The 22,646-nt window shown below is 31.7% G+C and overlaps 2 protein-coding genes across 2 annotated transcripts; both read left to right on the forward strand.

The window, feature by feature from the left end:
- The first annotated feature begins 9,273 nt into the window (after positions 1-9,273).
- Positions 9,274-12,253, forward strand: LOC133331167 (SHC-transforming protein 2). The gene is made up of 6 exons (XM_061539563.1): positions 9,274-9,418; positions 9,589-9,659; positions 9,721-9,949; positions 11,165-11,316; positions 11,387-11,709; positions 11,777-12,253. The coding sequence occupies exons 1-6, from the start codon at positions 9,275-9,277 to the stop codon at positions 12,214-12,216; spliced, it is 1,359 nt and encodes a 452-aa protein (XP_061395547.1). The 5' UTR covers position 9,274; the 3' UTR covers positions 12,217-12,253.
- Positions 12,254-14,998: 2,745 nt separating this feature from the next.
- LOC133331165 (elongation of very long chain fatty acids protein 7-like) lies at positions 14,999-22,148 on the forward strand. Its single transcript, XM_061539561.1, has 5 exons — positions 14,999-15,385; positions 21,319-21,399; positions 21,465-21,627; positions 21,751-21,891; positions 22,033-22,148. Exons 1-5 carry the CDS (start codon positions 15,122-15,124, stop codon positions 22,146-22,148), a joined length of 765 nt encoding a protein of 254 aa, XP_061395545.1. The 5' UTR covers positions 14,999-15,121.
- Positions 22,149-22,646: the final 498 nt, after the last annotated feature.

Below are 22,646 nucleotides of genomic sequence, written 5' to 3' on the forward strand. Positions count from 1 at the left end.
TATTATTTATTTTAGAACTTACATTAGATCTTTTTATTTATTTACATTAAAACTTTTTTTACCGGGTAAACGTACTTTTTGAGGATTTATTTGGCATATATTCAAAGGAATTGACAATTTAAATCCACTGGGTTAACGAAATCCGGTACAATGTAAACGTACTTAAACAAATGGTTTTGTTAACGTCCAAATGTTGTTATTGTTGGTTCTATAAAAGCTAAGTCTACCACACCTTTGCTTGATATTACCTCTAAATCATTATAGAAATTTTTAAAATTTAACTGTTGGGATGATGTTCTGCCTTTATAGTGCTTTTAAAGTCTTGTGTCAAACTCTGGTGGTCCCATACCGTCGTCCTAATATCCAGTTGCCCGCGAAATGTTCATATTGGCAAATAAATGTAGTCTGTCGAATTGTTTCGTGACAAACTTTAACACCACACACCTCTTCGAAGTCCCTCCCAAGCGTCCTTGTGGACATTTGAGGGTTTTACATAATTTTTGTAATAATTATGAGCTCAATACGCTTATTAATTTTGGGATTCAGACCACCTCCACGCTTTAAGTTCAATCTTTTCTAGTTTTCTGCTCGATTTCATACACTGTATTAAATTTCGTATAACTGGCGCTTGTAATATTTCATCTGAATTACATTATAGGATAACATTTGCCCATTATTTTTGTTAAACTTTATTTCAAGGTAAAGTACAGAATAATGATAAATAAAGATAAATATCAAAAAATGTTTTTTATTGAAAAAAAAAAAAAACATTTGATGAAATAAGTTCCACCAAATTATAAAATGTTATGTGCTTGGGCATGCATTGAGGTACCAGTTAATACCACTGTGATACAAAACAAAACAAAATTTTTTTTCAGGGGTTCAAATGTACAATTCCGTTTAGTTTTATATTTCATTTAGAGAATATGCATAGAATCAATACAAAAATGTGTATAAGCCGTCCATTTTTAACCGAAAGTTTACTTAATTGTCTTCCCCGTAATATAATAAAACTTATACGGCTTGATGTCGTAATTTCTTTGTACAGTCCGAAGAAAAATAAATTTTATGCGTGTTTTTTTCACATTTCAACCACTGTAACACAACCAATCCTCAACCGATTTACCAAGTATATACCATGTCTGAAAGAAAGAAAAAAAAAACGACTCTTCGAATTGAAAACCAGTAAGGAAAGTAGTAAAGTCGGACGGGGCCGACTATTTGATACCCTTCACCACTATGGGTATAATAAACAGGACTATTAGCATGTACTTGAATGAAATAAAACATGTGATATTTATCTAAATGTGAATCTACGTAGATCTATCCATAAAGTATGTAAATCGACTTCAAACAAATATAAATAGGTCATCCGTTGGGCTATGTCTGTACTTCTAGAAAACGAAACTACATAATTCTATGCTCAATTTTGTACGTTGTGCAAAATTTGATGTCAAACTGACTAACAATTTACTTGATATCGGGCCAAATATTAAGCGATTTCAAACAAACTTGTCACAGGATACGTTATACTAATTTCAGAACGTTTTGTTCCTATTGGTTCCTTGGTGCGTCAAGTACTTAAAATCAATCTTTAATAAAAGGGAGCTATATCTAAATGTGGACCGATTTTCACGAAACAACGCAGACATCAATCTAGGCTCAATTCAGTACGTTATGCCAAATTTCGTGCAAATCGAAAGATATATAGGACTTTGGGGTACCCTTTACATGAAATCGGACGAAACTATATATGGGAGCTATATCTAAATCTGGACCGATTTTCACGAAACTTTACATACATCATTCTAGACCTAAATGATTAGGCTGTACCAAATTTCGTGAAAATCGAAAGATATATAGGGACTTTGGGGCACCATTTACATGAAATCGGACGAAACTATAAGTGGGAGCTATATATAAGTGGGAGCTATATAGAAATCTGGACTGATTTTCATAAAACTTGGCAGACATCCTTCTAGGCTCAATTAAGTACGTTATGCCAAATTTCGTGCAAATCGAAAGATATATAGGGACTTTGGTGTACCATTTACATGAAATCGGACGAAACTATATATGGGAGCTATATCTAAATCTGGACCGATTTCCACGAAACTTTACATACATCATTCTAGACCTAAATGAATAGGCTGTACCAAATTTCGTGCAAATCGAAAGATATATAGGGACTTTGGGGCACCATTTACATGAAATCGGACGAAACTATATATGGGAGATATATCTAAATCAGGACCGATTTTCATGAAACTTGGCAGACATCATTCTAGACTCAATTCAACACGCTATGCCAAATTTCGTGCAAATCGAAAGATATATAGGGACTTTGGGGCACCATTTACATGAAATCGGACGACACTATATATGGGAGCTATATCTAAATCTGGACCGATTTTCACGAAACTTTGCAGACATCATTCTAGACCTAAATGATTAGGTTGTACCAAATTTCGTGGAAATCGGATGATATATAGGGACTTTGGGGCACCATTTACATGAAATCGGACGAAACTATATATGGGAGCTATATCTAAATCTGGACCGATTTTCTCGAAACTTGGCAGAAATCACTCTAGACTTAATTCAGTACGTTATGCCAAATTTCGTGCAAATCAAAAGATATATAGGGATTTTGGGGCACCATTTACATGAAATCGGACGAACCTATATATGGGAGCTATATCTACATCTGGACCGATTTTCTCGAAACTTGGCAGACACCACTCTAGGCTTAATTCAGTACGTTATGCCAAATTTCGTGCAAATCAAAAGATATATAGGGACTTTGGGGCACCATTTACCTGAAATCGGACGAAACTATATATGGGAGCTATATCTAAATCTGGACCGATTTTCACGAAACTTGGCAGACATCATTATAGGCCTAAATGATTAGCCTGTACCAAACTTCGTGCAAATCGAAAGATATATAGGGACCGTTTACATTAAATCGGTTAAATATATATATGGGAGCTATATCTAAATCTGAACCGATTTTTCCCAATTTCAATAGGGTTCGTCCTTGGGCCGAATAAGTGACCTATGCCAAATTTCATCCAATTCGGATCATAAATGCGACCTGTACTTTGTTTACAATTTAACATGGACAGACTGACGGACAGACGGACAGACGGGCAGACGGACGGACGGACGGACGGACATGCATAAATCGACTTAGAAAGTGATTCTATGCATATTCTCAAAAGGAACCATGGGTCTATCTCGATTATTTTTGCCTGTTACAAACATATGCACAAAGACATAATACCCTGTACCACAGTGTGGTGAAGGGTATAAAAAATAATATAAATCCGTTAGAAAGAAAAGAAGTTATAAGCGTTTCAAACTGAAAATCTATGAAACCACGTTTTTCTCTACATTTACCGTTATAAAACTAATTTTCGAAGTGACCCAGAAAAACCAAAGGTATATTCGTGGTCCAGGGACTCCAACTAAACAGAATTGGTACATTAGAACCCCTGAAAAATTTTCGTGTCGCACAGTGACATAAACTTAGTGGCAAATGTTTTTTACCAACTTTATATTGATGCAATATTGATAAGGCAAAACAACGTTTGCCGGGTCGGCTAGTATTTAATAAAAATTAAACCAAACATACATGGCATAATTACCGAAGATAGTCGCATTAGAGAAATTAATAAGGGCAATCTTTTAAATTAGAACTAATCTATCAATTTCAAATTGTTTAAAAAATAAATTCCTTAAATTTGTATGCATGTCGATTGATTTTAATTAAAAATGTGTACTTTCTAAAGATTTTAAGTATTTTAAAATGGACAAATCTTTTCATAATTGCATATAAATATACATTCTATGTACAGACATACATATTGTTAATTAGGACTTGTGGCCAATAAAATGCCATGTAATAAATATCTTCAATTTTTGATCAACATTGTTCTTAAAATATAACTATAGATACTACAAGTTATATTTATACATAATAGAGGATGGGAACTTTAAAATATTAAACGTTTTTGGATTACTTTTTACTTTTTTATGGATTAAATAAGCATTTCTGGTATTCTCTACCGGATTTTAGAAAGAAATAAAGACCTCTCAGTAATTTTTCGTGTTTTTTGTTGAAAAAAGTCAAATAAACAATCCACTATGTACATAGTTTTTTTTTGTTATTCACATGAATTTATCCTACCTTGTATTTTTGTACAATGTCTGTGCATCTTCCAGTCCGAAACATATGGTCAGAATAAAATAAATAAGGGAGCTATGCCAACATTTGTGGTGCGATTCTGTAAATATTTTACAACAAATTACCAATAACATCAATTTTTTATTTCCTTATTTATATTTATGGGAGCTATATATGAATCTGAACCGATTGAAAGCATATGTAACTCAAGTCATTCCAAAATTTCATTCATCATTCAAAAATTGTGCAAAATGTTGACTCAATCGAACAAATATTGGATATTAGGTGCGTTAAATACAGGGAATCAAACGAAAATATACAATAGCTGTATCTAAATATGAATCGGTTTAAACGCAATTTAATACACTCAGCGGAAAACCGTCATTGCTATCTTGGTTTTATGGAGGACCATTTAGATAAAATCGGACAAAAATATATATGGGAGCTATATGTAAATCTTAACGTCATTTTAAACTAAATTTGGTGCGCTGTGCAAAATTTTGCCTCAATCGGACATACCTTGTGAGTTTGGCTTATAGATTACCTTAAACCGAACGAAATTAAAATTATAACCTGAACCGATTTCGACAAAACATTACACACATCATTCTAGATTCAATTTGTTGTTTTGAACAAAAGGGAATTGCAAATATAGTACCATTTGTTGGGAAACACACTAACAAACGTATAGGTAAAAATGCTTGTTGTGGCTGCTAGCATGGTACAATTATAAAAGGTAACAGCAAATCCCAGCTGATTTGATTAATTTCATTTATTTCATTCAATGTAATATAAAAAAAAACCAGCATGGCCAATAACTTATATAAAAAATGCAAACAAAAAATAAACTAAATAAATTAAAAATTCATAACAGTAAAAACTCTACAAAATTAAATTTAATGCAAACAACTAATATAACAGATTACAAAAAAAGAACCCCTATCCACTGCACTTTACTTAACTTTCACTAAGAAAAGTGGAGGGGAAAGAAAGCATAAGGAATCCTACATAAAAATAAACTATATATCCCACACACATTAAATTTCATATGTATGAGCGCGTATGTATAAATCTATAATATAAATGCTATAGAACTTAAATAAAGATGGCTCCCCAGCCAAGAATTAAAAAAAAGGAAAAGTAACACTATGCAACCTGTAATCAGTGATTTCTTCAAAGCCAACTTCATTAAATACGAGACAAATGCACAAACAATTCCCTCCTATACGCAAAAATGGAAAAGGTAAACTTACGAAGGCTCAAAGGGAGCTGATTCCACAATCTTACGACTCTAACTACAAATGACTGAGGGTTCCGAGAGAATCTACACATCACAAATTTAATACTAGTGTCAATGTGAATTTGACAAATTATGTTTTTAAAAATCACGCAACAGGAAAATTGGGAACGCATACAATTTGAAATTGTTCTTTATTAAATGTGCTGGGAAAGTTTGAGGAAGCAAATCTTTCTTCATTGAATAACTCGCAAGAAGTAAAAGAGAGTCAAGTGAGAGATCAAGTTTGACAGTTCAACAACAACAAACTCACTGGAGTTTACTGAAAGAATTTTATTCAGTAAGATTTTGCAAGCTCAGCCATTTTGAGATCAGCTGTTTTATGACCAAACACTAAAATTATTCAAAACATTTTTTTAATTTGCAAAGTTCAATTTGAAGTTAAGTTGTAAAAAATTACAGAAAATGGAAGAAAATTCGTAAGTAGTGCAAAGTTTCATTAAATTAGAAACTAATTCCTTATATATTTTTAGGCAAGTTCCAGATAATAGAAGGTAACACTTTCTTTTACCTTCTATTATTATACCATGGAGTTATACACTTATTTCTAAAACTCCAATCTATCTTAGTTTTTATGTGATTACCAAATTCATAAACTCACTCTTATTTTCAATTATTAATTATCACTCTCTTTGTAGTAGTCTCGTATGATACAAAAGCTCTCTTAATAAGTGTGTCTGGTTACTTTTCCAGTAACATTTATTCAGTAAGTTCTAGTTCAGAGAGTAAGCCTTTCTTACTCTCTTTTGCGATAATACTGAAAAATGTAAACAGACAACATTTAGTAAGATTTAGCAAATAAACAGCTGATTCAAGAAAACATTTGATTTGCGCCAAAATAAACATCAAACAAAGGACGAACACAATTATTTGTATTGCATTTAATATTAAAAATAAAATGAATAATAAAAGAAAAATTTATCTGGTATGTTCCCCGGGAACATTAAGGCTCCCTGCATCAATACATTGCCCTCTATCTAGAACTTGCCTAAAATATATAAGGAATTAGTTTCTAATTTAATGAAACTTTGCATTACTTACGAATTTTCTTTGATTTTCTGTAATTAACTTCAAATTGAACTTTGCAAATTAAAAAAAAAAATGTTTTAAATAAATTTTGTGTTTGGTCTTTGGTTGGTGTTTGAAAACAGCTTATCAGAAAATGAGTTGCAAAATCTTACTGAATAAAATTCTTTCAGTAAACTCCAGCAACTTTGTTGTTGTTCAACTGTCAAACTTGCTCTCCCACTTGACTCTCTTTTACTGGATTTTTGTGTAAACAGACAACATTTAGTAACAATTATTACCTAATATCGAGTTAACAGACAGAGCTAAAGTTAATCTGTTATAATTGTTATACTAACATTTTAAAATTAGATTATAAGTCTTGATTTAGATTAGGCGAGTTTACTTGCGGCAAGTCTTTGTTTGTAGGAGAGAGGGGCAAGGGGAATAGAAATGGAAAAAAATTGCTCGTACCTACAATTTTCTGGCAATTCGTTTTGTGTATTTCGTATTTGTTGACATTTTATATATATTTAAATGTGAAAAAACAACAAATAAAAAAATTTTTTGGAAACCGAATTGCCATGGAGCAAGTTCAAAAGAGAACGATAAAAATTGCCGCAAGTAAACTCGCCTAATATATAAATCAGGACTAAGACGTTGATTTCTAATTGAAGAGTTCAGTTCTCATTAACACTTAAGTTTACAATATCACATAATTAATTGTCGGTTGAATAAACAGTCTTCAACCGGATTTAATAATAAATAACATTGAAATTGAATATTTAACAAAATTATTTTAATGTGTTTTATTTTTAAATCATAAAACATAATTATGGGCTGCTAGTTGTTGTTGTCTTAGCAGCCCTATTGCTTTTACACAATGGCTGCTAGTAACTGTGTCTGGTTATTTTTCTACCAACATTTGCTCACTAAGTTATATTTCGGAGAATTAGCCGGTTTATTATCTTTTGCAATTAATAATACTGAAAAAATAAACATAAAATGCTTGATTTTTTCTTTTTTAAACTTATTAATGAATAAAATTAATAAAATAAAAAATGTTTTCTGACTCTGACCAAAATTTAAAATAAACGGCTGATTGAAATATACTACATCGAATTGTCTTCGAAAATTTAACCAGAAATATTCAATAAGTTCTCAGCGTTGAACTATCAAATTAACTCTCTCTTTTCGCTCTCTTTTACATAATTTTGAAGTAAACATATTACATCTAGTAAAATTTTGTAACAATTGCTACAAAATAGGTGTGTCTGGTTAATATTCCAATAAATTTTTCTCAGTAAAACTCCTTGTACATTAGAACTTTTTACCGGGTTAACCTACTTTATGAGGATTTATTTGACATATATGCAAAGGAAATGACAATTGAAACCCACTGGGTTAACAAAATCCGGTTAAATGTAAACGTACTGTAAGTTCTATTTCAGAGAGTAAGCCGTTTTTATTCTAAAATAACTGATTTAAAAATTACTGAGTTAACAACATTATACTGCATACAATTCCTTCAGTAAACTCCGGTACGTTTTTGTTGTTGAACTGTCAAACTTGCTCTCTCACTTTACTCTCTTTTACTAGACTTTTGCGTAAACAGACAACATTTGGTAACAATTGTTATCAAATAGCAGACACCGCTATTGTCTATTCAATAGTGTCGTTTATGAACTCGACTAAGCGAAATAAACTAGGTGAACTAAGAACTAGATATAATTCCGATCGTTCACATCACAGAGTCGTCATTTGAACTAGTTCGTTGCGGAACAACACAAATAAAGGTAGATGCACCAGAACAGCAGTTGGTGCAATAAGCTGTCAAAAAAGTTGTTTTAATTTGAAACAAAAAGAATTAAAGACATAGCTTTTAATGAAAATCTTTGAATTCTAAGTGAATATATACAATAATAAATTTCTCAATATAATCTGAATAAAATTGGTTTAACCATTTTTTCGTAAATAGTTAATTTTTTTGAATATATTTTTGACATATCAAATGTCTACAATAGTTTGTGTTGTAATCGATTGCTAATGCATCTACCTTATAAAATCCACCTTGGACACAACTCTAGAACATAGCATTAGGAGGAAATGTATTTTTTGTGTATATTTTATTAAAATTATTGAATAAAAACAATGAATTTGTAAAATAATTTCTCATATGAAATGCCTCTATTCGTTTATAATGGGCATTACTGATAACATTGAAAAGTTACAAAATTAATATATGAAAAAACTAAGATTAAAAACATTGACTCGGTTTTAAATGGAATTTGAGAGAGGATTAGTCAGAGACTGGTCGCCAACAAACGGAAGCCAAGTACAAAAACAAAAGCTATAGTAATTACGAAAACGGGCCGTAGCATAAACCTCAAGCCCACTGCACACCACCGACCAACTATCGCTATCGAGTGGATTCAGCAGAGAATTTAACAGAAAATTCATAACATTCCATCATAACACTGAACGAGCAAACGAACGAACGGGCAACAACAACATACACACAACCTATAAATGATATTCGAAGCGCAGGAAGTAAACAAAAACAATTAGTATAAGAAATTAATTAAATATACAGCAATAACAACGGAATAACACATTCACACAAAAACACATACATCGACACAGGGTGAAGAACATTGATACTGGCTGACAGGCCGACGGACAGACAAACATACAGCAGCAGCCGCGATATTAGACATCACATCTAGAAAAATAATTGAAATCAATTGAAACGATCACGATAACCTACCAACCATCCATCCACAATGATGCGTTCTAATGGTGCCTGTGGAAATAGTGGCGGTGCAGGAATTGCATCGACCGGTATGGGTGGGGCTTCAGGTGGTGATGATGGTTGCATATATCCGGATGAAGTTATAATGGAGAAAGGGGTGGCTTTTAATGTGAGGGTAAGTTTGTCATACCAAAAACAAAAGCCAACAACAAATCACAGAGGCCGAATGCATATATGCGGTTTTGATGATTTGCTCTTGAATTTATGATAAAGTATGGCTTCATTTGTTCTATTGTTTTCGTTTTATTTTTTTTCCTTTTGCATATGTTGCTGTTGTGTGTGCAGTACACTGGTTGTATCGAAGTGAATACATCGATGAAAACGCTTGACTTCCATACCCGTACACAGGTGGCCAGGTAAGTAAATTGTTGTACAAATTGGAAATGAGAATAACTAACAAGTCTTTTTTACCCCCAGGGAATGCATAAATCGTGTATGTGAAGCCGCTGGTTTAAAGTCTGGAAAACGACGTGTGGATAAGAAAATTGGCCAGTATATAGCCGATCGTCCATGCATGGTTAATGCTGGTACAAATGTTGTCATTAATGTATCGAGCCGTTCGCTGAATTTGATTAATGTCGACACCGGTGAAATTATTGCTTCACATCAAATGCCAAGAATATCGTTTGCTTCTGGCGGAGATTCCGTATGTATTGCAGTTGTATACTCTTTGCAAAGACTGTTATAGAAAGCCAAGATTGTGAACAAGACTAGTGTTTAGGGCCTTTATCGTTACAGATTGTTGCCACCCTGGTTACAACTAAAGACTTTTATTTGATAAATTGTTACCGAATTTGGAGACCCATGTATCAGAACGATATGATAAATTCATTTTTGCAATCAGGACTTCTACCACTTTATTCTGTTAGAGAATTCTTAAAAATCATGGGAAAATATATGGGTGCCCCAAATATGGATTTTACGCAAGAATGTAACCAGGGCCTATATTAAAACAAATCAAAATGGTCCGCGGCCGGGCCTTCACATAGTCTTAAGTTGAATAGCGACCCCATAATCCTCGATAATTTCGTCTACAAAGACAACCTCGTATTAGTCTATTTATAAAGCTTTATTAAAATCAACTATACACAATGCCACCAGCTTTTTTTTAAATAATATCATCAGCTTGTATATAAAAACACTCGTATCTATACAATGTCAATTTTGTCTCTGTGTAGACCCCGTTCATCTACTCCTCTACAAATATTCATTACCTACTACAGGCAGTTCCTTTTAAGCAGATAACTTGTCAATAAATATTCTCCTGATAATCGTGCCAAATAACTAAAAATGCAGACACTGCAGAAATAAAAACTGCAAAATCAACAATGTCGCGTGAGTTACGTCGCGAGAGTGACCGAGAAAAATCCTTCGCAAATAAAGGATATGCCATATTTTGAAATTTTGAAAGTCCAATAATAATGCTTGATATCTCTTGTTCATGTAAAGAATATTAAAAGTCTAAAATATTCACACAATTCGCAAAGTTTTCCCATTATTAGTAGTGATGTCAAAAGTCATGTATATTTGAAGTCGCGTGAGTGACCGGTCTTTTGTGGCTTTTATCTCAAAAGTTAAAAACTAGAGGATCTCAATTTTTTACCACTGATAGTACTCCTAAAGTTCTACAAAAAAGTATCAAGGGAAAATTGTAAAAATTTAGTTGTTTTCGATTTATTTAAGATTTAAAATTTGATTTTGCCAATCTTCTGATATGGGCAATGACAATCTTCCCGTATGGGCTTAACACATCCATGTTTTGACATTTAGAGTATTTTACATATAAAATCGACTGTTACTTTGTATAAGTGTATAAAAAGTTAAACTCTGCCGTAGTTAACACCTTTTTTTCTTTTTTTAGGATACCCTTGACTTTTTGGCTTACATTGCCAAAAACGAAGATGAATGGCGTGCTTGTTATGTTTTGGAATGTATCGGGGGACAAAGTGAAGATCTTATTGTGACAATTGGCAAAGCCTTCATGTTGCGTTACAATGCACTCAGTCGCAAAGGGTAAGTCATTATTAGTTGGATGATTCATGATTAATTTTACATGCAGATTCTCCTCCTCTTTGTTTTTCAGACATCACCAACAAGTCAGCGAACAATTCAATGAAACATCTATAAAAGGAAACGATAAAGAATATTATAATGATTTACCAAATAAATTGCCACCAGATTTAATGAATGACATTGACATACAGGAACAGCAACAGTCGCAATCAACACAAAAAGTGGCCCAATTGAATTTGAAGAAACCCCGCGATCGTCTTAGCAGTAACTTGATTGACTTGAATAGTCCACCGCCCGATCAGACAACAAACAAAATGAATCTTTGCCCATTTGATCCCATGAAGGAGCCGGGTGGCGTAACACAGCCACAGCCACCCGATGTTTTTGATATACGTAAGTGTAGAACTTTATTTCTGTTTGGAATGACAGTAACAACAGCAGCGTTTGTTTTCTTTTGTAGCTCCTCTTTCATTGTCCGCTGAAGTACAACGTTCACAACTCATGACTGAGTCTTGGTTCCATGGTTCTATAAGTCGGCCTATTGCCGAGGGTATGTTGGACAACGACGGCGATTTCCTGGTACGTGAATCACAAGGCAAACCCGGTCAGTATGTTCTAACCGGTTTACAGGGTAAAACTCCTAAACACCTACTTCTCATTGACCCCGAGGGCATTGTTCGTACTAAAGATCGAATTTTTGAAAGTATAAGTCATTTAATCAATTATCATTGGACCAATCTTTTACCCATTATATCTGAAGATTCCGAACTTGTATTGCGTACACCAGTTACACGATCTAATCCCTCAGCAATGACTCAAACTCCGCATACAATGCCAGCGCCACACAATCATCATGCACATCATCCGCATCATCATCAAATACAGTCGTGTAAGGAATAGATGATATTTCATTAGAATTTTTGAGATTTTTTGTATTATGTTTAACATACGCTATACTAAGATAGAAAAAAAACTACATATTAACAGGAATAAATAATATTTTCTGATATCAATGTATAAACATGTATTACAACATGAAAAACCAAACTTAGTTTATGAAACAAAAAAAAAAAAGGAACAACATTTACATGAGAATTAAAAGAAACCAAAATCTGTGTGTGTGTAAAGTGTACGTATATTTGTGTGAAAAGAATATTTATATTTAATGAAATCTTCAATATGATGTATTTTATTGCATTGGATGTATTTAGATGAATATGGCGAAAATTTTACTATGTGTATTTATTATAAAAATATTATAAAAAACAACAATAAAATTAAAAAATAAAAAAATAATTTGTATAAAGAACAATTCATTCTATGTATATGAAATACCATAAAAGTCTTTAAAAACTTCGGTGTTCAGGAAGAAGGGAATTTATCGTTTTTAATTTATAGTTATGCTAGGTATAGATTATATGAGAAAAATCTCGTCCATTATCACAACATTTATCTCATTTACAATAAGATAAATGTAAAGATGGATTTGATCTTGCCCGAAAGTAATTCTTCTTCACTAACTCCATTATAACAAAGTCTGACTATAAATTTATAAAGGGCAGAGTCGACTATAAACATATTCCTTAGTTAATTTATAAAGGAAAATATGGCGCTCTGTTCGAATATAAATACGTTGTTTTGATATGGATTGTACATCCTGGGTACATCTTGCCGTTCACATTAAAAAATGCAGAGTTTGGATTATCTATGAAGACAGCGTTATGCTCATTTATTAATACCAACTTAGCTCCTATATTGTCCATAAAGCTCATCTATAAAGAAAGCTTTCAGTTCGACAATAAAATCTGATCTCAGATCATCTAAAACGACTCAACTCGCTTATATATACCTTCTTTCGTCCGGTTGTAAATACCGTCTTGAAAACGTCATCTAGTCTGCGTTTTATAAAACTGATGAATGCATATTCACGTTTTTGTGTGCACCCCATGCAAACATTAAGGTTTACTGTAAGATATTTTGAAATTGTCTTTTTCCACCATGAAGGGTGGAACTTTGGTTTGGCGAGGCCTTAACCCCATTCCACTTGTTGACCACTAAGTACGGCAGGTGTTATTGAAAATCAATAATAAAAATGTTTATGTACGTTTAGTTACATGTCTACTTGTGAACTACACCCGAACACGCTCGGACACATAAAGATATGAATGAAGAAAGACGAGAAAAAAGTTGAGACGTAATAATCACATCGCTGACATGAACTAAAAACGAGTTTTTTCGATGATTTCTGTAGCATATAAAGACTGGGAGTCTGTGTGAAGTTGTGTGTGTGTAGGTTTATTTTTCGGTTTCATTAGCAAGTAAAAGTTTTAAAGGTATTATTTAGACACAATTTCATAACCGAAAATTAATAATAGAAAAAAATGAAATATGTGGCACTGGGAATTCGAAATGTACCCTGCAATTTTAACGTTTGCGGTGTTGATGGTGTCAGTGATAAATTGACCAAGGTAGAATAATTTTTATATCTCATCCAGAATAATGAAAACTTGACTTTACTTCGCAGACTTTGCCATAAGGAAGATTTTTTCTTGTGTAAACACAATACCGTTTAAAGTTACAGGTTCGAATGCATTTTATTTGTGGAATACATTTTACAATAGATTATTTAAAAGGTATCTTGTTGTTTATATAGGAGATAAAAAAGATTATAATAAAATACAATTGAATTATATTCTGTCTGTAGAACAAGCTTTTTGTTTAGGTATTTTCGATACAAATTCTGACCATAGACACAACTTTATCAATATCGTTTGTCTGTGAAAACTCTATCTCATATCCTATTAAAATTGTCTGATGTTTTCCAAAGTAGTCTTTTGCAGAATACCTTATAAACAATTTTCTATCGATCTACTCTGTTGTAATGGTTATCATGTATACCTTGCGTACTAAAGGTAATTTCTTCGGTATTAAATATTTTTATTCTATTAGAAGTCCCAGACTCTCTATTGAAGTCCATAGATAACATTATTGAGACTGTTTTAGGAGATATTATGAAAATTATTCTTATTTAAAAACAATAGACTTGGCGGTCTTTAAATCATTTACCAATTATTTAAATTTTCATCAATCGTTGGTATTAACGAGCCAACCCACTGTGCACCTATTTTAAATTAATCTTTCAAACAACTGAAGCTGTATGGCTTTCTCTTCCATCACTTGCTGAAGGGTCTTAACAATTCGGTGTATCTCAGTGAAGACTTGACAACAAGTGAATTTATGATTTTTTCGTCGTTGTTGTTGTCTATTGGTAAACTGAAGTATGTGTATTGGATTTGATTTTTAGTCACCCAATTACCAGTTTTACACCACACGATTTCAAGGTCGTACCACACCATAACACACGGGACATAATGGTGATAACCTATACCAACAATGTTGACCAACAGACAGACCTAAACTTATTGGCTGGCTAGTTGAGTGTGTCACAGATCTAATGCTGTTTGTTCACATATTTCCAAGATGAAACCTCCCGAAAAAATAAGTATATGTATATGTAAATATAAAACTATTAAACAAGCTTTCGATAACGAATGTTGTTAGGTCCCATCCCGTGGTAAACATTGCACAAAAGACTTAAACTATTCCCAGATATACATCTTTGTATTATGCATAAATATTAACACAACAATAACAACAACAAATAAGAAGAAGAAACAAACCGAAAATATTTCTTGGATAGTTGGCGACTATGCAGTCGACCGATCGACTGCTCTCTCCAATCGTTTATTGGGAATGTCGTTTCTATTCCATTTTTTAAGTTCGAACGGTTCGTATCGGGGGAAAAATGTCTTCTTCGCTAACGTTAAGCGCAAATTCGACGGTCAACTATCTGATAAGTGTATTCTTTGAGCATGGCGATCATCGTACGAAAAATTGGCTTCTTTCAAATTCCCCGTGGCCGTTATTTGGAATTTTAGCCTTTTATTTGTTGTTCTGTTTATATTTGGGTCCTCGTTATATGCGTGATCGTAAACCCTACGAATTAAAGAACACCATGATCATCTACAATGCCGTACAAGTGTTAATTAGTTGTATTCTATTTTATGAGGTAAGTTTTTGCTCATTGGCTGGCGGAAAAGGATAATATTGATAAATTGATTTTGTTTGTGTAAAATATCGATGTGAAGATAAAGTGAATTTTCATATAAATGAATGTGGTGACAAATGGGATTTAAATCAAAAATATAAATAGAAAATGTTATTATGTTATTCGTTATTTTTGTAGAATATATTTCGAAAGGACTTTTATGAGTCGAATAACAATTAAAATACTGGAAAATTACAATACCAGATACAATTTATCTACTGATTGGCTTCTTTGAAAATATATAAATAAAAACATAATTTTCAAGGGGCTTTCGTGACCCGATTAGTATATAAATTGTAAAAACATGAGCCATAAGACATCTACATTAAAAAAACGTGAAGAATAATGAGAAAATAATAAAAAAACTTGTATAAAAAATATTTTACAATATATCTCTAAATTAAATAAAAACACCTTAAATAGAAAGCTAACACTTATTCAAACATATATCCCAGATGTGAAAAACGAGAAATATTTATATTAAAGAAAAGAAAATCCAATAAACGATGCATTCATTTAATCAGAAATAAACCAGTTAATGAACTCCACACTTACATTAGTGTTGAAAATTTATCCGTAAAATGTTAATGTGTATCCGAGATATCCAGTGCAGCCCAAAACATAATTTATGCAGAGATTGATGAAATCCCAAATTAAGAGTGACCATTATTGGTAGTGTGTGTGTGTCCCTTGTGGTTACAACCTGTATTTTCCTATGGACGATCAACTACATGCTACGATTAACTTAAAGAAAATATTTCTTTGAGCTATTTGCAGGATTTTTGAGCTAATAAAATTTCAAATTATATATAGGGGAAAGCTAGGGCACCTTTGAACACTTTTAGCTTAAAGCCTAATTTTTTTATAATTATTGGCTTTTTATATAACCCAACTAATGAACTAATGATGATGATGTAGCCTTTACATTGAATCTACAAACGACATACTTTCAGATCCATTTTTAATGGACGAAGCCGTTATGAAAAGCTATTTTAACAGATATGTTTTCTGAGCAAAGATCGGGTAACAAGAAAAATGGCGATGAAAATATACGAATACTGATCATCTGATCATCAACTGATCATACATTTTTAAGATTAAAACGAGTTGTTAATTCTATTGCTCGATTTATTTATAATATTAAATCTCGAGTTCACATATCTGATTAGGTTGTAGATTTTCTGGGGTTAAATTTTAAAAGTTTCGTTTCTGCTAGAGTTCTGCGTAATTTTTGCAATATAATTAAGAATGGTGTACCTGTTTTGTTAAGAAACATGTTCAGGTTCTCTGTCTCAACGAGAAATCCTCAAGTATTTATACCTAGGATATACAATTCCGCTTTTGAAAAATCCTGTGTTGTACGTGTTGCTCGATTGTGGAACTATTTGCCCATTGAACTGAGAATATTTTCTCAATCGAATAATGCTTTTCGTTTGAAGCTATTGCAATATTTACGTGGTCCTGATAATCGCATTTATTATTCTGTCAACTATTCTAACTTATTCATGATATCGGGTTTGCTTTTTATGAACTGTATGTTTTTTTTGTTTACATACATTTTCATTTCATTTACAGACAATTTCTTTGCACATTCTATTTTCTTTTTTCAATTTAATTTATATTTCATTTACACATATTTTATTTGTATTAATGACTGCAATTTGCTGGTGTTGGCTTTCATTTACGCCCTTTTGTTTTAGTGGTTATGGCTGGGGAGTCAATTATAATTGAATGTATTTTTAAGTTTTTTGTATTTAGATATAAGTTTTCTACTTAGTAGTTTAAATTTATTTTAGGTTCTGATACATATCTTGGCTTTCATGTTTAAGGGCACAAATCCACTAACAAAATTAAAACTATTTTATAATATATATGACACAAAACCAACACAAATATTTAAATATCTTAATATAAGAAAAAAATGGAATTAAACCAAAATAAAAATAAACAACTCAAATCTGAAAAAAACACGGTGTACTATGAAGGTACAACAACTTTCAATATATATATTTAAAATACACTTCTGCACCTGAAATCGATTTCTGTTCATATAACTATGGATATTTCTTGCGCGTGCCAACAAGTGATTTTAATTTATTTCATATTTTATTCAAATTAAAATAAATGCAAAAGTGAAATAATAAATATCTTAAAATTGGACGACGTAAAATACGCAGTTATTGGAATTAAGTTTTTACATTTTTTAAAACTATACATACATAAAAAATATAAGTACCGCATTAACAAAATTCTGGCACACTTAGAGAAAAATGCTACTTAAAAAGTGGAGTAATATTGATAATTTTTGGTAGGAAAATTTACTAACCAATTTGAAATTAAAATACCAAATCACAGCCAATGACCAAACTCCTCAAAATACTGAAATTTGGGAGAATGTGAGGACTGTCCTTTAAAGTCTATCAATATTGATAATTTTTGGTAGGGAAATAACGCTACCTACAAAAACGCTACCTACAAAAGTTATCAATATTGATCGTTTTTGTAGGAAGATGTGTTACCCAATAAGAACCCAAAAATGCCTAAAGTATCGAATATTTCGGGGTACCGTCATATGGCTCTACAATAAGGTGGACCGATATATCCCATTTTTAATACCAAATATTAAAGGAGTAATAGCAATGTATGAGCAAAATTACAAAGATCTATCTTAAAAATTACGAGCTCTATCGTGATATCAACAGACAAACAGACGGACATGCATAAATCCATAAAGAATTTTATTCTGATCATAAATATACAGTGGCGTGCAGAAGTGAGTGGATGTTTGAACTTAGAACACTTTTTATGTCTTAAAAATGGATGGAAAAGACCAAATTTAAAATTGTTGTTATATTTTATTAGGTATTTTGTAGTTAACTAAACTTCCTATAATTAAAAATTCATTTCTTCAATTTCTAAGAAAAAAACAAAGAAAACAAAATCAACTCCATCGCACGTTTGAAACAAAAAAAATGAAGAATACGAATATTTTTAGTACTTATATCGAAGTTTTATATTTTTCAATATTCATCCAATCACATGAGATCAACTGCCAAAGTTCATCTAAATTATTAGTGGCTGTTTGGAACTGTCACACCTGTCTTTTTAAGATTGATCCGATAATATTCTTCGGATTGTGGTCGGGACTTTGTGCTGACCACTGTGTTAAAAAAAATTGCTCACGCAAATATATGTTGCTCAAAATTGCTTCTTTTACAGGATAGGCATTCTTATCTACAAAACCGGTTGAAATGACTCTACAATGATCTCTATATACATTATTCATTATTATATTGTCAATTTGTTTACATCGGTCCAAGGTCCCACAAGTTAAAGCCAACCCATACCATGGCGATTCCTTAATCGTGCTTCACATTGCCCCATTGAATTAGTTTTCATCACCAATTATGTTTATAGTCGAATTAAAACCAGTTGAATTCGGTTTCGTCGGATCCGACCACGCGTTTTCAGTTGAGCACTGTTCAACTTTTGGGCTCATTGAAAACTTTTTATACTGATTTTGCAGGTTTTTGTTTTTTACTGCTGCTATAACCAAAGCCGGGAAGGGCTCTTCACGCCGTCCACCGACTGACAGGGTTGACGAGTACTAACGAAGGATATTTTGGTGCTAAAACTTATCAATTTACATTTTACATGTCATTAGACGAGGGTCTACACAACTTAGAAGCGTTTATGACTTTTTATTTGAGATTTGGGAACAACGGAACACCGTTTTTGTAGCTATATGATAACTTATTGGCACAATATAAGTTTTTCACTATTTATATTATAAGTTATGTATTAGTTTTTTTTTAACTATATAGGGTTTCCACAATGTTTTCAGTAAACGGGATATAAATAATGTAAATCTAATATAAAAAAAACAATAAAACCAAAAAATATTTTAAAAAGTGACGTGCAGAAGTGTGTACATACGATTTATTTCCGTGTTTTTAATTTTTCTTTGTGCTTATTTTCGTTTTTCTTTTTGCATAGTACATAATAAATGACAAAAAAAATAATTTTGCTATTTTAATATTACTTTTCTGACGTGAAATGTGTCCAAAATCCACTCGCTTCTGCACACCACTTTAAGTATATATACTATATGCGGTTTCCGGCGAATATTTCGATGTATTGCAAACGGAATGACAAATTGAATATTGTGGAGAGCATGAAAAGTAACTCTTTAAGTGGTGGCTTGTTCCATTTGATATAAAATATATATACGCAACAAGTCGTTTTGTATATTTAAAACATTTTCAACACAAAACTAAAAACTTTAAAAATGAACGAAACATAATGATTTCTTCCTACAGTTGAGTTGGGAATAGCATAAATTTGTTTTATTCTTAACAGAGCAATTTGTCTTGAAAGCTATAAAATATGTACTACGATTTGATAGAAATGATAGAGACTTTATCAATCGGAAATTACTCGAGTATTAAATAGTGGTAATTAAAAAAAATGGATATGATAATAACTCCCGTTTTTATCATGGCACAATAATACAAGCTTGAATTTTATGATGGCAACCCTTTTTAATTTGGAACTCGTCTATCAATTTTAAATAATATGAAAAATAAATTTCATAAAATTTTATGTGTGTCGATTGGCATGCTTTCAATAAATTAAACAAAATATATTTTTTAAATCTGAACCATGCTCTCAAGATTTAAAATTTTTGAAAGCTGAATTAGGTCAAAGGAAACTTTATGAAAAAATTGGAAATATATGACTGCATAAGACTACCTTGTATAGTTACACCATGGGAATTTATATGTCCATTTCAAATAAAATTAAAAAACAATTCCATAAAATGTTACGCATAGCAATTGGCAAATTTCAAGAAATTAAAAATAACATTTTTCCTAAAGCTCCTGATTGTTCTCAAGATTTGACTAAGAATGTTGCATTTTATATTTGTAGGTTTTATAGGCAGGGAACTTAAAAATATTAGTAAATATAAATGATTGAAAAATGTTTGCCCCTGGACACAAGATTTCCTTCGAAGGAAGATATTTTCGTTTAAATTTTGAAAGCTGAATGTTGCCAAAAACAAATTTATGAACAAATTGGAAACATATGACTGCATGAGACCTTGTATAGTTATGCCATGGGCAGATATTTTGAATATTAAATAATAAAATTAAATCGAGATAATGCACTTTAACGCGATAAAAGCTATAATCTGATCGCGGCTTAAAAATAAGTAATGAAAACAATAATAAAAAGGCTGTTTTTTAATTGTGACAATCTTTTTGCTGTCCGATAGAACCATTTTTGTTGTATCGTTTACTTTTTGCAATTTTCTCTTTTTAAAACGAAAAATTCGAAAAATGCTCTGTAAGTTAATACTGGAATAGTAAACAAACACATTAAGATGTAAATGCGAACATATCAGTAGCAATTCGAATATTTTCAGCCGAAATTTGAGTATTTCATTTGTATTAAAAATTATTTTTTATTGCTATTCAGATTTTCCATTTATACAAATCAGTAACTTATAAGAGTTTGCTGTTTCACGGAAGCATATTGTCGCAGATCCTATTAAGTTTTAATATGTTTCATCCTTAAAGCGAATACTGAAAATCCGGTTAAAAATATAGGTTTGCGGTCTGTTACCCGCGAATAAATTTAGTTAACATGTATAACTCCAAAGTTTGGCCTATTACGAATTTGTTCCTAAAGTAATTTTCCATTCCAGACCATGAGCTGTCAATTATTAGATTTTACATATAGAATCAAAAAGATATATATTAACTAGTTACTTGCGAGATATAAGCTCAAAAACATTTTGTTGATTGTATACTACATTTGGGGTCCAAAAATCTTTACTTTATTACTATTGAATATATGAATACATTATTTTTTTATATTTTTCGCTACAACAGTTCTATCAAGCTGGCTGGGGAACGACATACAATTACAAATGTGCTCCGCTGAAATATGACACCGATCCTCATTCGATGAGAGTAAGTAAAAGATGATAATTAAAAAAATACATTTTTAAAATTAAATTTTATTTCATATATTTCAGATGGCCAGAGCAGTTTGGCTATTCTACATGGCCAAAATTACCGAGCTGTTGGATACAGTCTTCTTTGTTTTACGGAAAAAGGATAGACAAATATCATTTTTGCATGTCTTCCATCATTTCAGTATGCCACTGGGTCTATATTTTGCTGTGCAAAATTATGCAGGTAGATAAATTTTGAAAGATTATCAATTCACAAGTCTTTCCTTCTTAATCAGATTTCGAATTAATCGAAATTATTTTCTTCATTAGCAATTACATTATTCTAAATGTTTTTTTTTCATTTCAGGTGGCCATGGTACCATTGTTTGTTTCATCAACTCCTTTGTTCATATTGTCATGTACATCTATTATATGCTGACTGCCATGGGTCCCAAAGTACAAAAATATCTGTGGTGGAAAAAATACATTACAGTTTTGCAGCTTGTAAGTATTTACCGCTTCATGCCGACGGACTTCGTATTTAATTATTGATTTTAATTTTTTTCATCTTTTCAATAGCTACAATTTTCAATTGTTTTTGTGCACTCAATACAAGTTCAAATACGACAAAATTGTCTCTATCCCAAAGGTGTTGCCGCTGTCATAACCTTGTACTCCTGTATTTTCTCCTATATGTTCGGTTCATTTTATATTCAAAATTATCTGCACAAGACGGAAAAACGATCACCAGTGAAAAAGGATTAGAAAAATGCTCACCAACTGATGGGAAATGGAAAATTTTATATAAGACCATCGGCATTTAAATTATTTTTGCATTATGTATATTTTAAGGTTAATTTATTGCATTTTGAAAGCTTCATATTAAATATTAAGATCATGTATTATTTTCATTTTTATTGGCAAATTACAACAAAATCAAAGATCAGTATGAAATATTTTATTTTTTTATCTTTAATAGTAAAATAATTAGAAATGTCAACAATATACAGAATTATTATCAAAAATCGGTAAGGCTTGCACAATGGACCACTTTGGATACAAGTGCTGCTTTTCATAGTTGTACTCTCAACAGTCGAAAATAAACACTATAGGCGCGTTTAAACTACAGCTGTTATTGTGATTAACTGCACAATTTCGATTTAATTGCTAAATTGAGCTCAATTTACAATACCAAATTAAATTGACAATACTAAATTAAACCTAAATCGGCTCGATTTATAAATCGAAGTACGAAATCCTACC

The sequence above is a fragment of the Musca vetustissima genome, unplaced genomic scaffold (assembly GCF_032173495.1).
Source record: "Musca vetustissima isolate MV318-11 ecotype Yass unplaced genomic scaffold, APGP_CSIRO_Mvet_v1 utg7633, whole genome shotgun sequence".
NCBI classification, from domain to species: Eukaryota; Metazoa; Arthropoda; class Insecta; order Diptera; family Muscidae; genus Musca; species Musca vetustissima.